Below are 17,662 nucleotides of genomic sequence, written 5' to 3'. Positions count from 1 at the left end.
GGGTGTGCCATACAGGCGTGTGGGGCCAGGCTTGGGGGGGTGTGTGCCCAGAGCAAAGACAGAACACACAGGAAGAGGGGCCACAGGTTGCAGGGAAGCCTGGCACAGATAGCCCAAAAGAGAAAGAAAATCCACAAATCGTGTTTTCACCAAGACCCAACCGGTGTGGGCAAGGACAGCACTCTTGGCAGAACGCAGCTAACTTGATTTCTGCTTCCTTCTGAAAGGCTCACTCTCCTGGAGAGGCAGTCTGTTTTCTTTCAAGCAGCGCCCCCACCCACCCACCCCAGGCTAGCAAAATAGTTGGGGTGAGCTTGGGGGCAGGGACCTGTTTCCATCTTTCCATCTCACCGTGTCCCTGCAGCCAGCACAGCCCTGGATGGCATCCAGTTCCCCAAGAGCGGGTGTGGGAAGCCTGAAGCTGCTAGGGACAGCCTGGGATTATACTTGATCCACAGATAATCCCCCCAAATCCAGAAGCCACCTGGACAGCAGCTGGTTGGGCTGGGCTCCGGCGGTGGATGCGGGTTGGTGCTTCCGATCATTTCACAACAGGTTTTCCAGGGATCAGAAAGCAGCGCTCAAAATTCAATTCATTATTCTTATTGCAGAGTGATAGAGAAAAGGATTGTCAATCCTTTGAGGGCAGTATCCATTGGAGAGATTAATTTCTGGCTCTTCTCCCCTCATTTTTATTTTTAGGAACTTTAGTTAGGGAAATGTTCAGACATACAGAAAAGTGGAGGAAAAAGTAGAATGAACCCCCAGGTACTCACCCTGCAGCCCCAACAACTACCAACACACGCTCAATCTCGCGTCAATTATACTCAACCCCTGAAGCAAATCCCAGATTTCGTCTTATTTCACACGTAAAGTCTTCGGAAAGGATCAGAATCCTTTTCCGATTCGTCTGGGGGCGCCGACCGGCTCCCCGACCCGTGTGCCTAGCGGCGGGCCAGCCCACCAACGTCTGTGAAACCGAAAGCCCGGGAGTGCGGGGTCGGCCTTGCCTCCTCCGCTTCCTCCGCTTCCTCCGCTTCCTCCGCTTCCTCCGCTTCCTCCGCTTCCTCCGCTTCCTCCGCTTCCCGCATGGCGTGGGTCAATCCGCATTCCGGGCGACCCCACGGGGAGTCCACGGTGATGAAGGAATGAGTCCCTCCGCGCAACGCCACGGAGAGCCGAGGAGGCGCCTGCCACTTCCTCTTTCCGCGGCTGACGAACGCTCAGGCTGCTCCCCCGCCCCGCCCCGCGGCGGGCGTGGTCACGGCCCGAAGGGGCGGGGAAATACCCATATTTGGCCTTATATGGGCAGCCACGTCACGAGCCGCACACTCATTCACATAAAACGCTGCGCTGCCTGCGGAATCCCCGGCTTCTGGGGCGGCGGGGAGCCGGGCCGGACGCAGAGCGTGCGGGGCGGGAAAAAAAAGAGTTGAGCGGCCGCGCGGGCGCCAGGCTCCGTGGGCCGGCCGCAGCCCCACGGGTCGCCCTCCCTTGCCTCGCCAGCGGGCACCCTGGCCGTGGGCACCTGCCGGACGCGCGGCGCGGGGCCGCTGGGCCGCGGCGGCATGAAGGTCACGTCGCTCGACGGGCGCCAGCTGCGCAAGATGCTCCGCAAGGAGGCGGCGGCGCGCTGCGTGGTGCTCGACTGCCGGCCCTACCTGGCCTTCGCCGCCTCGAGCGTGCGCGGCTCGCTCAACGTCAACCTCAACTCGGTGGTGCTGCGGCGGGCCCGCGGCGGCGCGGTGTCGGCGCGCTACGTGCTGCCCGACGAGGCGGCGCGCGCGCGGCTGCTGCAGGAGGGCGGCGGCGGCGTGGCGGCCGTGGTTGTGCTCGATCAAGGCAGCCGCCACTGGCAGAAGCTGCGCGAGGACAGCCCCGCGCGCGTCGTGCTCACCTCGCTGCTCGCCTGCCTGCCTGCGGGCCCGCGGGTCTACTTCCTCAAAGGTGAGTGCGTCGGAGCCGACGATCCCATGCTCCCGGGGCCCTGGGGTTTTCTCCCTGCGCGGGGCTCCCACCTACCCTTGGAGCCGGCAAAGTCTCCACTTGCCAGTGATTGCACTTGGGGATTTGACGTGCTCTAGGTTAGAGCACAGCAAATAAATGTCAGCGTCCAGAGTTGCCCCCCCTCTCCTCGTTCCTCGAAAGCGCCTGGCAGCCTCCCCGGAGCCAGGCTGGGTGGCGTTGGTTATGCACCTGGGGGCACTTCTTAGCAGTTTGGGGGCTGTCGGCTCCTGCTGGGCGCGAGCGCTGCGGTTCTCGCTGGGGACAAGGTTCAGAGCCTTCCAGAAAGACGGATCTGACGGGATTATCAGGTCGCGACCCTTCCTACCTCCCCCCCCCCGCCCCCCCCCGGAGCGTGGCGCCTTGGTGTCCCCCTTCTCTCCAGCCTGGACAATTACAGTATGTTACACTTTGTCTTTATCGACCCCTCTTGCCTTTTTGACCCTGGAGTGTCCCTCCCCTTTCCTTTCCTTTTCATTTTATTGCTTTTTATTGTTTTCTTTCGGCGCTCTCTTCTCCACTCTCAGGCTTTTCTCAGGCTCAATTCGGAGCTGACAGCCTTCCCACCTTTTTCATCACCTCCCTCTCTGGCCCCCGCAGGGTTCCGGGGACCTGTCCTTAGCCGGGGGGCCGGTCTTTTGCTGTCTGTCGTGGGCTGGGAGGCACAGACTGGCTGGCTAGTGAGCCAGGACCTAGGAAGGATGCCGCTGGGGACTAAGATTCGGTGGCCTTTGATTTGAGACACCTCCATCCCCCACCCCGAAGCTGCGCCACCAGTTGTGGTGATGCTTCACGTGGCCCTTCCCATTTCGCCTACTGGGGAGATAGATGACTTTGGCTTCCGGTGGTGGGTGGGTGATTGACTCTCAAACTGGAGAGGCATTGATTCCGGGGCACTTCCCATGGCTGCTCCCTCCTCGTATGTGAGTCCTTTGTAACCTCAAATGTATGGGCAACTTGTCTGGGGTGCAGGGATAAGGGCTTAGCTGCAGTGTCACCCCAAGATGCTCCAAGCCTTGGTGTGCACACCTTGGGATGTAACAGCGGTGGGGGAACCAAATTGGTTGGAAGAACAATCCTTGCGGATCCTGAGGTTCAGAACACACGTGCAGTGAACTGGGAGTTAGGGCCCTGTTTTAAAGCCATGCAACTTGGGGGGGGGGGGTTCCAACACACACTCAGGAGATTCCAGAGGCGCGTGGGCAGGTCTCACTTCTGTTATCACCTCTTGCTGACTGTCCATTCCTATTAGGTAGATGATACAGGTAGAAGGTGATAATCTTCCTTCTCCAGGCAGCCTCAGCACCTAGGGGACAGAGAGACGGCCTTCTTCAAGCTCAGCAGAGGTTTCATACCTGGCCCCAAATTTCTTTCTTTTCCTGATGTGCTTTCTGTGTCATGTTCTGAGCAGGGACTACAGGAAAAGTTTTTGCCTCCCCAAGAGGCTTGAAAGATGTGTTCCAGGAAGCCCCTCCTGGTGCTACATCTGCCCACCCCTTTCCAAGAGGACCGTGCTGTCAGTGTAGAAGTTATTGCTTCAGGAAGGCAGCTCTGTAGACTCATATCTCAGGAAAATTATACTTACATTAGTTTTTAAATGATGCCTCCATATACAGGTAAAAATGTGAACAGCACAAAAGGACATACAGTGAAAAGTGGGTCTCCCACACACCTGCAACAACCATCAGTAATTTCTTGTTCAACTTTAGAGAAGTTAATTTTCCACAAGTATCTTACAAAAATAGAATACTTCATGTATTCCCTGTTTTAGCCTCTTTCAGAACATACACATCCGTGTTACTAGCTCCCAGCCCTGCTTTTTGAAGCAGTGCAGCAAAGGATATCCTTGTCCATATATGCGCTCCCATGTCCCTGTCTGTCTTTCAGTAAAATCTCGAGAAATGCTGGGTCACAGGTTATGTACATTTTATATGCTGGTAGAAATGGCTTGGTGCCTACCCTTGTAACTGCTAAACTTTTAAATTGTTGCCAAAGAAAAATTTTATTTCCTTAGCTAACTCATGTTTAGATATGAGTTTGGATTTTAATCGAGTGGCATCTCAGATCCTGAGAGGGACAGTGCCCTTAACCCTTCCCTTACTCCACTCCTCACCCCATCCCAAAAATGCCCCGCTGAAATGAGAGTGTGATGACCAAATCAAGCTATCAGTACATATTTTTATATAGCGTTCACTCAGTGTCTCTGTTCCCCTGGAATGAGGCAGTGATGGAAAGCAGAACCACTCCGAACAGGGTTGAAGCATCCATAAGAATTGCCGCTGCTCTTGCAACTCAAGTGAGGCACCGGAGAGGAATGTTCTCTCTTTCCACGCCTCTGACGGGGGTGGGTGAAAGACAGAGACCTTCTAATCAGGTGGACTCCTCCTGACCCCAGCCTGCTGAGGCAGGGCCCTGTTTATCTGTCCCTCTGCTACACTGAGACTCTTTGTCTGCCTGTGGTATTTTGTCAACAGGCAGGCAGGATCCAGCCCATCACACCCGTCCCTCCTTTCTGTCCTCCTAACAGCCAACTCTTAAGAGGTCTATTTAAAGCCAAGAGCTGCGTGGCCTGAAGGCTTCTCTTTCCCAAGCCTCATCCTGAAGTTGTGGGGGCCTAGACCTCTCTGGCTTCAGATTCCCATCCCAGAGCACTCAGTTTGTCTCCTAGAACCCAAAATGTTGAGGCTTGGGCACGGGAAGTGACTGGGTGGTAAACTGACCAGGGACTCCCGTCCTAGTAGGGAAGGGGAGGGAGCAGAGAAGCAAGGCCACACACCACAGATCCACTGCCTCCCATCCCCACCCGGCATGGCCTCCGTCATCGTGACTGGGAACATGGTCACTGCGGAGGACCAGAAGCTCGTCCAGGAAGGCGCGGGGCGGGGGTGGGGTGGGGTGGGGGTTATTTGTTGAAGTGGCCGCAGGGGAGATTTGGGTGTACTAGATGGGGGCGGGGGCAGTTCCAGAGAGCCGGGAGGAAGCAGTAATGGCAAGATGACTCATTCTAGGAATTGGCTGCAGCTTCTGGGAGGGAGCTGGAGACTGGCCGGTAGTCCATTAACCCTTTGTCGACTGCAGGTGTTTGAAAAAGCCAACATGTTTTCCACTGAGGGGCTATCGGAATACCAGAAGACAGACAAAAAGGCGGGGGGGGTGCATTTTGGAAAATACTTGTCAGAATGCATATTTATTCGATGATTTGACACTGAGTGAATTCTCTGGGCCAGAAAAAGACAAAAGTAAGTTTTCTGGAGGCTCTAGGAAGTGCCTAAGGTTGCTTGAGTTGGAAGCAAAGTAATTCCCCAAGCAAGGCTGGTCAGTTCCCCTAGCAGCCTGTGACATTCCAAAGGATCTGATGCCTGTTTTAAATTTGATTCTTCCCCATTGAGTATAATGGGCCTGGAAGGGTTGTTTATATACACACATTACTGTGACTTGGTCAGAGAGTAGTTTATTTCTAAAGTGGCCAGTTTGAAGAAGTTAAATAAAATATTAAGGTTTCTTACACTCATACCTACCAGTAGTTGACTTCCTGATTTGGGGCATGAGGGGAAATGTCAGAAGGGGAGGATAATTTAAAACAAGATAGAAAGGCTAGGTGGTTGTCATCAAGGGGCGAGAGAGAGGTTTTCCTTATGGGAGCTGCATATTAAGTTCCGGAAGTCCCCATTCCTTCAGTTTGGTTCAGAAAGTAATTAACTAGATTGATTACTCTAAATTGGACCTCTTGAAAGGATTGTCGGCAGTGTTCTTAGGACCTTGGGAGTGACAAGAGGCGAGGCCGTTATCATTGCTCTGAGTTTAAACCTCACTTTAGCCCCCTTTCCTTGTGGATAGAGTAGGTTCCACCTATAATCCTGCTTAGAGCTGATGGGTGGGGAAAGAAATGGCCAGTTTAGGATTCTCTTTCTTCTCACAAATTAATGAAATTCTGCATAATCACACTTTCATTTTAGATGAGCAAGAGAGAAAATTGCTTTTGTTTTCTGGAGGGATTTGGTTAATATTTGCCAGATGTCAGATATCTCCTTTCACAGTTTAAGTTGCTTCTGGTATACATGAAAAGTTAATCATTACCTCTCTGAGCTATAGCTTTTCAGGGTATGTGTGTTTGTGTGTGTGTGTGTGTGGTTTGGAGAACCAATTTCTATAACTGTTAGTTGGATTTGCTAAAAAAAAATTATATCAACAGAATCTATTAGCATATTTTTAACTATTCACATTGAGGGTATTGGTTAATTATGGGTATTTTCTGACAACCTGAGAAATCAATGCTTACACCTGTCTCACTTTTTTTTTTTTTTTTTTTTTTTTTTTGTTGGTAGGCGGGTATGAGACCTTCTGTGCAGAATATCCTGAATGTTGTGTGGATGTAAAACCTGTTTCACAAGAGAAGATGGAAACTGAGAGAGCCCTCATTAGCCAGTGTGGGAAGCCAGTGCTGAACATCAGCTACAGGCCGGAGTATGATCAGGTGCGTGGTGTAGAAGTGGTACCCCAGGCTCCTGTCTCCATCCTTCCCAAGCTCCCTGAGTCTTCCTCTCACCGTTCAGCAATGGTGTTGGCTCAAGGTGTTGGCAGAATCCTCTCGTTGTAGAAAGCTGCTGTTGCTTGCCAACTTGAGTTTCCATCCAAGAGTAAATGGGCTTCCTTCCAGCAAACAAGCTGATGGGAGCAAACAAGCCACAGGATGCTTGACAGCTTCTGGAGAAAAGGGGAAGTGAAAGATACATTATTATTGGCTGACTTGGGAGGTCCAGAGAAGCTTCAGAATATTGGTTTAGGTTTCCCTGAAGACGTCTCAGAGCTGATGTTCATGCTCCCTGTGTTGATCTCCTTTGTAATCATTCACACTCTGCAATTTCTGCAAACTAGCCCAGTACCTGTCAAGGCGTGTCTTGGTATTTTTAACTGAAACAGGGGATGGCAACATGGAGAAACTTCTGTTTGGATGGCTAAGCAGGCTTCTCGAAAGGTTTCTCATGCTTCTAATTCCATAAATTTTGGACCCAGAGGAAATCAAGAAACATTGAGGATTTCATGTTTCTATAAATATGTATGGGCATGTTTTCGTTTTTTTCCTTCAAAAAAACTGCACTTTGTGACAATTCTTTAAAGAATGAGTAAAGCAGAAGGCTCAGTAGTCAGGGGTTTGCCTGGCATGATGCAGGGAAATGAGGAGATGGCAGGTAAGAACCCAAGAATCAGAGATCAAAACCAACCTTTCCATTTTGCAGAGGAAAATACTTTGTTTCATGGCTAGTGAGATGATTGATTTGCCGAGTCCCTCAGTCAGTTCATGGCGCAGCAGGCCCAGGACCCCCTCCTCTTAACTCCCTCTTCTGGTTCTTTCAGGACCTTGTTCTGTTGTCTCCCTGGTCTTCTTTCAGAAGAGGGTCTTTGTAGACACCTGATTGGTAGGAGAAGCTTTTCAAACTTTGCTACAAGAATAAGAAAATATCTCAGTCGTAAGAAAGAAGCCTTCTAGACACTGCCTAAAATGCCAGCTACCTGCCGTGAGCAGAACTCTACCCCTGGGGATAAACTTCCCAGGAAAGCCACATGGCCTTTTTCTCAAACAGGATCCTTGGTTGGAAAGCCTATTAGTTTGGCAAGGTGCCAGGGTTGTTATTTTGTTTGTTTTCTTTTATTAAAAATACTCACAGTCTGTGATGAGCCCTCAGCTTTCAAGCCATGGGCATCTGGCCTAGCTGGATTTCTATTCTTGTTTGTTTGGGTTGTGTTTTTCCCAGTTTCTCAGAAAGTGAAAGAGAAACAAGAATTGGCAGGGTGTTGTGAAGGCACAGCAGACCTTGGGCCAAGTGAAGGTGGGGGGGTGGTCCCTGTTGTGTCTTGAAGGTTTATCTGGGGAACTCCCCGGCACTGCTTCTTAGAAGCACTTTTGCATGAGAAAAGCCAGGCAAGGTTGTGTTAAACTTTGGGGTCCCTGAGGACCTTTGACTTCTTCCTCTTAGGTCTAAGCAGGAGCTTCAGAAAGGGAAAGAAACCTAGTTTCAGGGGTGCCACACTCCAGAAGAGATTGGATAGGATCCCAGGCCTGCTCTGTTGGAGTTTTCCAGGCACCCGAGAGGAGAGATGTTGCCACAGTCATCCAGCCTATTCCTTTGTGGACGAGGCTGGTGGTGCCTTTTGGTGGGACCCACCTCTGGTCCCTTTCCGGAGAACTTTGCACCACCTCTGCTGTTTTCCTGGTTCCTAACTAGTAGGGAGCTAGGCCCCTGGAGTGTGGTCCAGCTCAGGCCAGGACCAGACCCGCGGGGTTAACTGGCCTCAGTATCTGTCCTGTGTCTTCCCCAGGGAGAGAAGCCATGTTCTGTTCTGTTTATTTATTCTTCAGCCTTTGGATGATAGTGGCAGCTACATAATATGCCAGACTTGAATGCATCCATTATCTTGTTCACTCTGTACAATTATCCTGAGAGGGTAGTATTATTATCCCCATTTTACAGATAAAGGCTCAGGTGTTAGAGAAGCTGCCCAAGGTCATCACAGCTGGGACAACTTGACCGAGAGCTGCTCTGTCTGCCACCCAAGCCCAGGTTCTTAACTAGCAGACTGCACTGCCACCCAGGAAGACTGCTTTGTATGTGTGGAAGTTTGGGGAGGTGTTGGGGAGGGGATACAAATGGAAATTTTATCTCAAGAGGCAGGGAGGGAATTTTTTCTATCCTCTCTTTGCTTAAAACTCTGCTTTCTCATAATGATCACCATTTTGCAATTGAGTTAGATGAGGCTTCACAGCTCATACTAAGCAATAAGATTTGAGTTTGAATCCCAACTCTACCATTGACTACCTCTGACTTGGGCAAGTTATTTAAACCCCCTAGGCCTCAAGTTCCCCATCCGTAAAATGGGGATGATGTTACCTACCTTTATAGGTTTTCTTGTGAAGTTGATGCTATGTGGATACATTGAAAGCATTAAGCCCAGGAGTCAGCCATAGTAGGTACCAATAAAATACTGGTTGTTATTATTACTATTGTTCCCTACTGGCCTTTTCTTAAATAGTTTTCAGGAAAGAAAAAGCAAACACCACATGCAGGGTAAATCGGGAATCTCCTGCTGCTGCCCCGATCACATGCCCCTTCCTTATTACGGGTCTGGCAGAAGACTCCAAGTTTTCATTCCACTCCTATTCCAGAACAGGAAATGGAAACACAGGAAGCGGATGGATGGAATGGGAATGGCTCCCAAAGAAACAGCAACAGCAATCTCTCAGCCCCGTGATTCCCTCTAAATCTCACGGAGTCCCATTGTTCCAACCATCACTGGCTTTTCTTTCCACTTAAAACCCTGTGAATTCTGATGGCTGGAGTCCGGCTGGCAGTTCCTTTTAGCTCTGCTCCGGGGCAGATGGCCTCTGGTCTCCCTCAATCTGGACCCACCTTAACTAGAAATCTGGTGCGTGGGTGGCCTCCCAAAAGGGGGCAACAGTGCCCTCAGCCCCATGTGAAGACGGTCAGGGACCAGGGACAGGGAAGCCCTTTGCTCGTTGCCTAACAGCTGTACCTTATCTGAGGATTCTGGGTAGATAGTGGTTATTTTTAATTCTAAGTTTCTTTTTGCTTTTCTTTTCTTTTTTTTTTTTTTGGCAGGGGAGGGGGGATGTGGTGGTCTGCAGTTTAACATCTCCAAAGTCTGGCTGCATCTCAGGACCAACAGTGTCTTAGGTTTGCTGAAATACAATATATAAAATGTCAGGTGTAGAAAGGAGGGAGCTCAACTTACTGAACCCTCCTCTGCTTTACGGGTAAAGAACCGAGGCCATCCCAAGGTTAAAGGACTCGCCCTCGTACTCTCAGGGCAGATAGAACTTCAACAGGGGTCTCTTTGATTCTTCCCATCACACCACATTGCCTCTTGCCCTTGTTAGCACAGGAAGGCTGCTGACATTTCCTTCCTCCTCGATACGTGCACGAAAATGAAAATCTTCATTGCTATGTGGGTTTTGCTGTCACTGAGTCACGAGGCGGTAATGTAGGGTAGAGAGTTTGCCAGGATGGAGGCTCCACCCACACGTGCTTGGTAGAATTGCCCTGGCTCTGAACTCGGTCTACCTGGAAACCCAGAAGGGAACCTCCCACATTAAGAAACAAATAGGTCAGGGTTGTTTTCTTCTTCTCCCAAAACGAGCGAGCTAATCCAATATTTCCTGTTTGCCCTTTGCTCCTGCTCACAGGGTGGCCCAGTTGAAATTCTTCCCTTCCTCTACCTTGGAAGTGCCTACCATGCATCCAAGTGCGAGTTCCTTGCCAATCTGCACATCACGGCCCTGCTGAATGTCTCACGGCGGACCTCCGAGGCCTGCACGACCCACCTACACTACAAGTGGATCCCCGTGGAGGACAGCCACACGGCCGACATCAGCTCCCACTTTCAAGAAGCAGTGGACTTCATTGGTAGGTTCAGCCCTCAGTTATTTTGTGGGAGCCCCCAAGGGGGGCCATGTCCTCAGATTCTGATGTACTTATGGCTATCTTTACCAAGAAGAAAAGTATCTTGCACATGCAGCCACCAAGAGTTAGAGCCAAGAAAAGCTGCAGCCTCTGAGAAGGCGGAGGGGAAGATTTGAGTTGCTATTAATAGGAGCTTTAATTTGCAAGATAAATGGATTAATATAATTTTACGGCAATACTTGCTGCCGCTTTTGTTATTGTTTCTAACTGGGCGGGAAGCAGAGAGAGCGTCGCACTTAATGCTCCATATGAAGGAAGCAGGGTGGAAAAGAACCCCCCTAGCTGTGCTTCTACGTAGGTTGGGATATTTTTAAAAGCAAACAGAAGGATGGAGAGAGCACTACGTACGCACTGAGCCCCAAGGGCCCGGCAGCTTTCCACAGTGTTTGGCAAACAGCTTTGGGGGCAATTTGTTTTGCATTTCCAGCTAATTTTGGATTAAAGATAGCACTTGACTCAAACTCCATGCTTTATGCACAGAAAAGTTGGCATATTTTCCAAACGTTCTCCATTCCTAGGAGGCCGTTATCATTTACTCTGTTTCACAGGTCTGAAAACCAAGGTCTTGGTCTCAGACCCCTCTGCCTGGAAAGGGCTTTGGACCTTGGAGTTTCCAGATACTCACTGATGCCTCAATTGTTCTCCCATATGATATCTTCTCTTTTCCCCAGCCTTCTTCCTCTCCCTTCGGGCCTGGCTGACTTTTTTTTCCTGTCTCAAATTTGCAGACATCACTCCCCAACTTTGTGGTCGGGCCTCCCACACCAGGGTCCTTCTTTTTCTTCTCTTCTGCATGTTTGGTTGTTGAAACTGAGACATGATTTTCCTGTATCTTGTTCCAGGGATGCTTGGCATGGCAATAAATACAGTACAGTAGCAGTTAAGGGTCCCCCTTCAGCCACATGGTGGGTTCTCTGTTCATTACTTAAAATTTCTGCTCAGGAGGAAACCCTGATGAGAAACTCACCAGAGGGAAGAGGCAGAGCCCATCTTCCTGAGCCTCTGGGCCAAGATAATTCCTTTGGAGGCTCTTAGAGGCAACCAGAATGATGGGTTCAGGGTGGGAAAGCCTTGACTTGTTCTCCCAGTCCCTGGGAATGCCTTGCCCTTCTCAGCCTGTTATTTAATTACCTAGATAGCTGCTTAATAAGGTCATTAAACCCGCCCCCATCGATTTCTCAGAACCCTCCCTCCCCATCCTGTGTATGTATGTGTGTCTGTGTCTGTGTGTCCACAACTTCACAAACCCACAGTGTTTTGAAAGCACAAGAGGCTTTTCCCCAAACCCTTGCCCCTGCTGATGGAAGGAAGGACTGGGCATCTTCCATGGTTACGGTGCTGAACCGAGCACTCTGAAGTCTTCTGAGGGAGAGGCCACAGGAGGGCCACCTGGAAGGGCAAGGCCCCGAGGCAATGCAGCCCGGGCCCTGTGCTTTCCGGATGTGGCAGTGGGCCAGTTAAAAGCTAGACTGCAGAAGAGGCCAACCGAGAGCAAAGGAAAATAGGAGCCATGACCCTGTAATCCTAGGAACTTGAGGTCTCCCCTTTGAACCAATTTACAAGGACTTTTTTTTCTTGAGTCAGAGACTAAAGTGGAGGTACCTCCAATCAGTTGCTCTGGGGTGTCCTTTGGGGTTTTGGTTCAGAAGGGGAAACTCCAGAACTCATCCCTGACCCCTTCAGACATTTTATTTTTTTAGATCTTACAGTTTCATTTGCAAACTTTTTGAACTTGGAGGGAGAATACTGACTTCCCCCGCCTTCAAAATCTTAAAAATATTTTTGCATCCTGCGGCCTTACTTATGCCAGTTACATCTAACTTCCTGTGATGTAATTGTTTCCGTATGAGCTAGTGAGGGAATCGGAAAGACTGTATTTTTTGTGGTTTTATTTGATGTATATGTATATATAACCTTTCACCCTTTCCCGTCTTTAAAAATCAGTCAGTCCTCAGCAACTGTTGCTGTTTTTTGGGAGGAGAGGGTGGAGCAGGAAAGGAGGGTGCCCCCCCACCTTTGTCATATTGAGCCTATAGAATGCTAACTGATGGTGGTAGTTTATAGTCTTGACTCCCATTGTTGTGCAAGGTGTAGTTTGCACAAGCCATGTATATCTTCTGTCTAGTAAATGTCACTTAGCCAGGGCTGTAATTTAGAGGCTGTGCACTATTTATTGTATGTTTGGTGGTGGGAACCCTGGAAGCTGAGCCAAGCCATCATGCCTTGGCACAGCCAGACAGGGCGAGGGTGCCCAGGGAGGCCAGAAGGTCATCACCATTAGAATCAGACTCTGAACAGCAGGAATTGCTTCTCCACTCAGTCTTTTAGACTGGGACCCTCTTCTTAGAAAACTAAGCATGCCCAATAAAAGGTTGCATACAGCGTTTGCTAATGCCTTCTTGAAATCCATCCGTGGAACCCACGTTTAGATGGCATCCCCAGGAAGGGATCTCTCCAGGTCTAGCACCTCCAGTGGCAGAAGTGCTACTTGCAAGGATTCTGGAGAACTGGGAAGCAGCTCTGAGGATTATAAAGGTCTTCCATGGGGATAGAAATCAGTGGGCTCCCCAAAGCTCTATCCTTACCAGTGGGAATTAAAAATTGGCAGAAGACTAGCATCAGACCACAACTCTTCACAGGCACAAGGGTTTAATAACCAGGTTACTTGAGTGCTTGTTTCTTGTGTTTTGGCTTTGCCTTTGGATTTCATCCCACTTATTCTCACCATCTTTTCTTCCCTTTAGACTGCATCAGGGAAAAGGGAGGCAAGGTCTTGGTCCACTGTGAAGCTGGGATCTCCCGCTCACCCACCATCTGCATGGCTTACCTCATGAAGACCAACCAGTTCCGCCTGAAGGAGGCCTTTGAGTATATCAAGCAGAGGAGGAGTGTGATCTCGCCCAACTTTGGCTTCATGGGCCAGCTCCTACAGTATGAATCGGAGATCCTGCCCTCCACGCCCAACCCCCAGGCTCCCTCCTGCAAAGGGGAGGCAGCAGGCTCTTCATTTCTAGACCATTTGCAGACACTGAGCCCTGACGTGCAGGGTTCCTTCTGCACATTCCCTACCTCAGTGCTGGCACCAGTACCCACCCACTCAGCAGTCCCAGAGCTCAACAGGAGCCCTGTGGCCACAGCCACATCCTGCTAAAAACCGGGATGGGGACACCAGCCCAGCCCCAAGAGCAACTGTGATTCTGTTTTTTAAACTCATGGACATTTCATACCTGTGCAATACTGAAGACCTCACTCGCTCTATCACGCTATGCCAGTGGGATAGTGAGTGGTCACCAGGCTTGCAAATGAACTTCAGACTGACCTCGGGGACAGGTGCTCGGGGCCGAAGGAAGGCCAAGCCATTATGAGAGCACAGCATGTGCTGACTACTGTACTTCCAGACACCCCCACCTCTCCCCACCTGCCCTCTCAGGACTGCTCAAAGTTTGCCTTTTCATTTCAAGCGCAAGGCAATAAATACCTGCAGCAACGTGGGAGAATGCAGTTGCTGGGCCAGGAGAAAAGGCGATTACAAAGCCAATTCATTTTGAAGGAAGCACAATTTCCACCTTATATTTGAAACTTTGGCAGTCTCAGTGGCTGCCTCTCTTGCTTCAGGGCATAAGCTGATCACCATCTAGTCAGGAAAGCAACCTTACTGGGTTTGTTAGGGACATGATATGTAGGTTGGTTTGAACCCTGAAGTGGTTTTGAGATTCCCTCTTGGGTCCAATGGAGGCAGTTGGTTGAAGTAGCAAGATTATTTTTTCACTGGGGGTTCTTCCCTGACTTTGGACTTTGGCATGATTCTTAACTCATACTTGAACCTTTCTCGTTGCAACTCTTGTGTCATTTGAAAACAGTACACCAGAACACACCAAAAATCACCCCTTGGAGGTGGTGGCCACAAAGGGCACCCATAGTGTAGCCTGGGTCAGTGACATTGAAAAACAGCCATCCCCACTTGCTGTCCTTACATGTGGCTGTGTTTTGTCTCTTGTGACCCTTTTTTTCTTCCTTTCCCCCTGGCGGTCGTCTTCAAGCTACTGACTTCTAGGTTTGCAGATTTTGCAATGTGGTACTACTTTTTCATCTGTAGGTTATTTTCTCCAGAGGAAAAGAAAATAATTTCCCAAAACCCATGTGAATGTGAAGAAAAGTGGTATGTTACTAGTTGTTTTTTATAGAGCAAAATAAAAATAATAAAAAGAAAAAAACACTTCTTCTTTGTCCTTGGTGAATGGAGGTAAGATAGGAACACCTCAAGGCAGTGGCCCAGCCAGCTTCACTGGATTTTATTTTCACATGAACTCTAAGGTGATGGTGGTGGGATGTGCAGCTGCAGGTGTGGGGCTGTGTCTGCTCATGAGTGAGTGATCTTGGTCGTGATACAGAATATTGCCTTCCTGTTGAGGTGCTCCCCAAGCTGACTAACAGGAGAATTCCTTAGGCACAGGCCACCTGCCAGGCCACACTGGGAGGAGCTCAGCATCTGCCCACCCCAGATTCTTCTCTCATCACTCCCGGCAAACAGTTCCACCTGAACCTTGGATTCCTCACCTATGAAATGAGCAAAGTGGGTTAGTTGATTTCCAAAGTGCCTTAAAGCTCAGAGTCCTTGATTCCAGCAAACCCGAGTGCAAGCTTGTGATGACTCACCTCAGTGTGGCCAGCTTCCTCCCTCCAGTGTCAGCACGTGCCAGACACTTGGGAGAGCTTGGACAAATGGCCCAGAGATGGAAAGTGAACTAGGTGAAGTTTTAGCCTAAGTGCTTCCTACTCCTTTTTTACCCTTGGAATAAGTCTTCCCTATAATTCCCTCAGGAGTTCCTAGGTAAATCCCTCAGTGAGTGGGTTTAAATCTAAGGCCGAATCAGCTTGCCTTTTGAGTAACTTCTACCGTGTTGGTCAGAAGGAAGGAGTGTTACCAACTTCTCCTCACTGCTGGCTCTGCCTAACTCTTGGGGTCTTAATAAGGGAGAGTGGGGGACTGATGGACATCTGTGCTGCCCCAATCAGCTGGTCCCTAATACAGAGGAATTCCAACCATACTCTATGCTAGAGGGTCCAAAGAGGCCTCCAGCTCTCCCAATAAATGCCACGTCAAGATGATGGCAGAGCCCAGGGTAGCCCAGCTCTTCATAAACATTTCACCTCAAAGCCTATGCTTGAGGTCTTGCTTTGCACATTCCTTTCCTTTCCCCAATTTGCCCTGCACAGGTTGCTTGGAAAGTCCATAGACTTTCACCACCCAGACCGGGGAGGCTGCATTTCCTTCATCTGCTCCCCTCATCTGCACAATCCAAATACAAGTTTTCAAGGGAAGAAAGTGGAATGAAGAGCACTGGAACAGGGAGTGAGAAGTCCTGGGTTCTAGCGCTCACCTCGCCCCTAACTGGTGCTCTAAGCTCATCTCAACATCTCTGGACCAAACTTCTCCCACGGCTTGGTCTAGCTGAAGCCTGAGGTCCCTCTTTGGTGTTGCATCTCAGAGCCTCTGCTCAGCCACAGAATGTATGTCCTGGAAGCCTGCCCATTGTGCAGGCCTGTCCAGGTGCCGAGTGGCCAGAGGGGCCTAAAGCAGGGAGAGCCAGGGAGTGGGAAGCCAAGTGCCGGCTGAGGTGATGTGCTAAGCTGCGTCCCACTTGCTGATATTTGCCTTATTGCATTAAAGTCTTTCTCTGAAGCGTGAGTAAGTCCTCTAAATCAGGCATATGAGGATTGCTCATAAGCAGTGAGTCACCAGAGGCTTAGGCAAGTGAAGGCCTGCAGCTGGGGACAGCTCTGCAACTCTCACTTCATTTAATAGTCTTCTCATCAATTACACCTCCATTTTTGCCAAGACCAACTTCACTCTGGCCTCCAGTGCCAGGTAAGGAATTCAAGCTGGCAGTGCCCAATTCCTCCATCCCCGGGCTTTAAGAAACACCTCTGCTGGGCTTCAGTCATCTCAGGTAGATGATTCTGGGAGAGCAGAGATTTTGGTTCTCCCCTGTTCTGTTTCCCAGCTGGGTCTGTGGGTGAGCCCCACAGGCCCACCCTAACTCCTGGGTGCAGGAAATGTATGCGCAACCTCATACCAGTATCCAGTGTGCTGGCAGGAGCCTCGTGTACCATGGTCTCCTTTGTGTGAGGCCCCTGGTAGGAATCTCTCCCAGGTCTCAATACCCTGAACCACTGTATCTCTCTGAGTTGCTGGTGCTTTATCTTCTAGACACCATGAAACTCATGGCTGACTCATTTCCCTCTTTGCTCGGGCCACTAGGCAGCTCAGAACCAAAATTTTAGCTTACTTCCAGCAATTTTATGGGGCCTTATACTATGTACTTTGGGTATTGATTTCATCCTGTTTCCATTAAAATTTCCCAAATTTATTTCTCTTTTAACTCCATTTCTTCAGTGACTTAAAAAAAGTTGTAGGATAGTCAAAATTAAATATACCACAATGCTTTTATGGAAGAGCTGGGGGTATAAATACATAGAGAGAGAAGCCCCTGCATCCTCAGTGTTGCTCTTCTCCATTCTACTCTGAAGGATTCATGCATGGGACTGGACTCCTTTGCCTTCTCGGAGACTCTCCCATGCTCTGGGAGTGGAAAGCGTCAGAACCAGAGGCTGCTCTCTCCGACTCTCTCAGAGCCCCTGCTACCCTCTGCAAATGAGCTTCTTTATTTACCTTCATGCCACTTGTCAATCCTTCCCCAATCCTAAAGGAAAAAGTTTTCTTAAACTTAAACAATTACTGCTACCCTATTGGTCAGAGCCCTGGCAACCCATCTTCTCATTGGTCACTGGACAGCCTATAGGTGGCCTGCCTTTGAGTCAGGTGTCTACACAGGACCAATCAGTTTCCACTCAGTTTCCACCTTGTTCAGAGGCAAGTTTTGCTCAGACTCGGTGAGTGGTCCGATGGGGTAAAGGGAGTTTCAGCTAGAAGGGACACGGTCCTGCCATGCCCTTGGCTAACTTGCCATGTAAAGTGCTTAATTAATACCCCCAGATTGCATGTTTGATAAGAAGACCACCGGGAGACTGCCATATAGTCTGGGCACAATACAACTCAACCCGCCCTCTCTTGTCCCACCTTCAGTGAATACCCTAAGGTAATAAATTGTGGTACTTAGATTTTAAATCCTGGCTTATTTGTCAGATTCCCCAGCCCACCTGCTGTGCCCGTTCACTCA

The 17,662-nt window shown here is 49.7% G+C and overlaps 1 protein-coding gene and 1 long non-coding RNA gene across 2 annotated transcripts; one reads left to right on the top strand and one right to left on the bottom strand.

The window, feature by feature from the left end:
* Positions 1 to 1,423: 1,423 nt before the first annotated feature.
* Positions 1,424 to 14,778, top strand: DUSP5 (dual specificity phosphatase 5). The gene is made up of 4 exons (XM_037804992.1): positions 1,424 to 1,947; positions 6,330 to 6,478; positions 10,205 to 10,424; positions 13,226 to 14,778. Exons 1-4 carry the CDS (start codon positions 1,569 to 1,571, stop codon positions 13,630 to 13,632), a joined length of 1,155 nt encoding a protein of 384 aa, XP_037660920.1. The 5' UTR covers positions 1,424 to 1,568; the 3' UTR covers positions 13,633 to 14,778.
* On the bottom strand, positions 3,211 to 7,404 carry LOC119510587. Its single transcript, XR_005211973.1, has 3 exons — positions 7,227 to 7,404; positions 6,551 to 6,708; positions 3,211 to 3,310 (listed from the first exon to the last, which is right to left on the bottom strand). It is a non-coding gene; the product is annotated as an uncharacterized LOC119510587 (long non-coding RNA).
* Positions 14,779 to 17,662: the final 2,884 nt, after the last annotated feature.

Source organism: Choloepus didactylus, chromosome 15, assembly GCF_015220235.1.
Source record: "Choloepus didactylus isolate mChoDid1 chromosome 15, mChoDid1.pri, whole genome shotgun sequence".
NCBI classification, from domain to species: Eukaryota; Metazoa; Chordata; class Mammalia; order Pilosa; family Megalonychidae; genus Choloepus; species Choloepus didactylus.
This window is presented reverse-complemented; position numbering and strand designations above follow the sequence as displayed.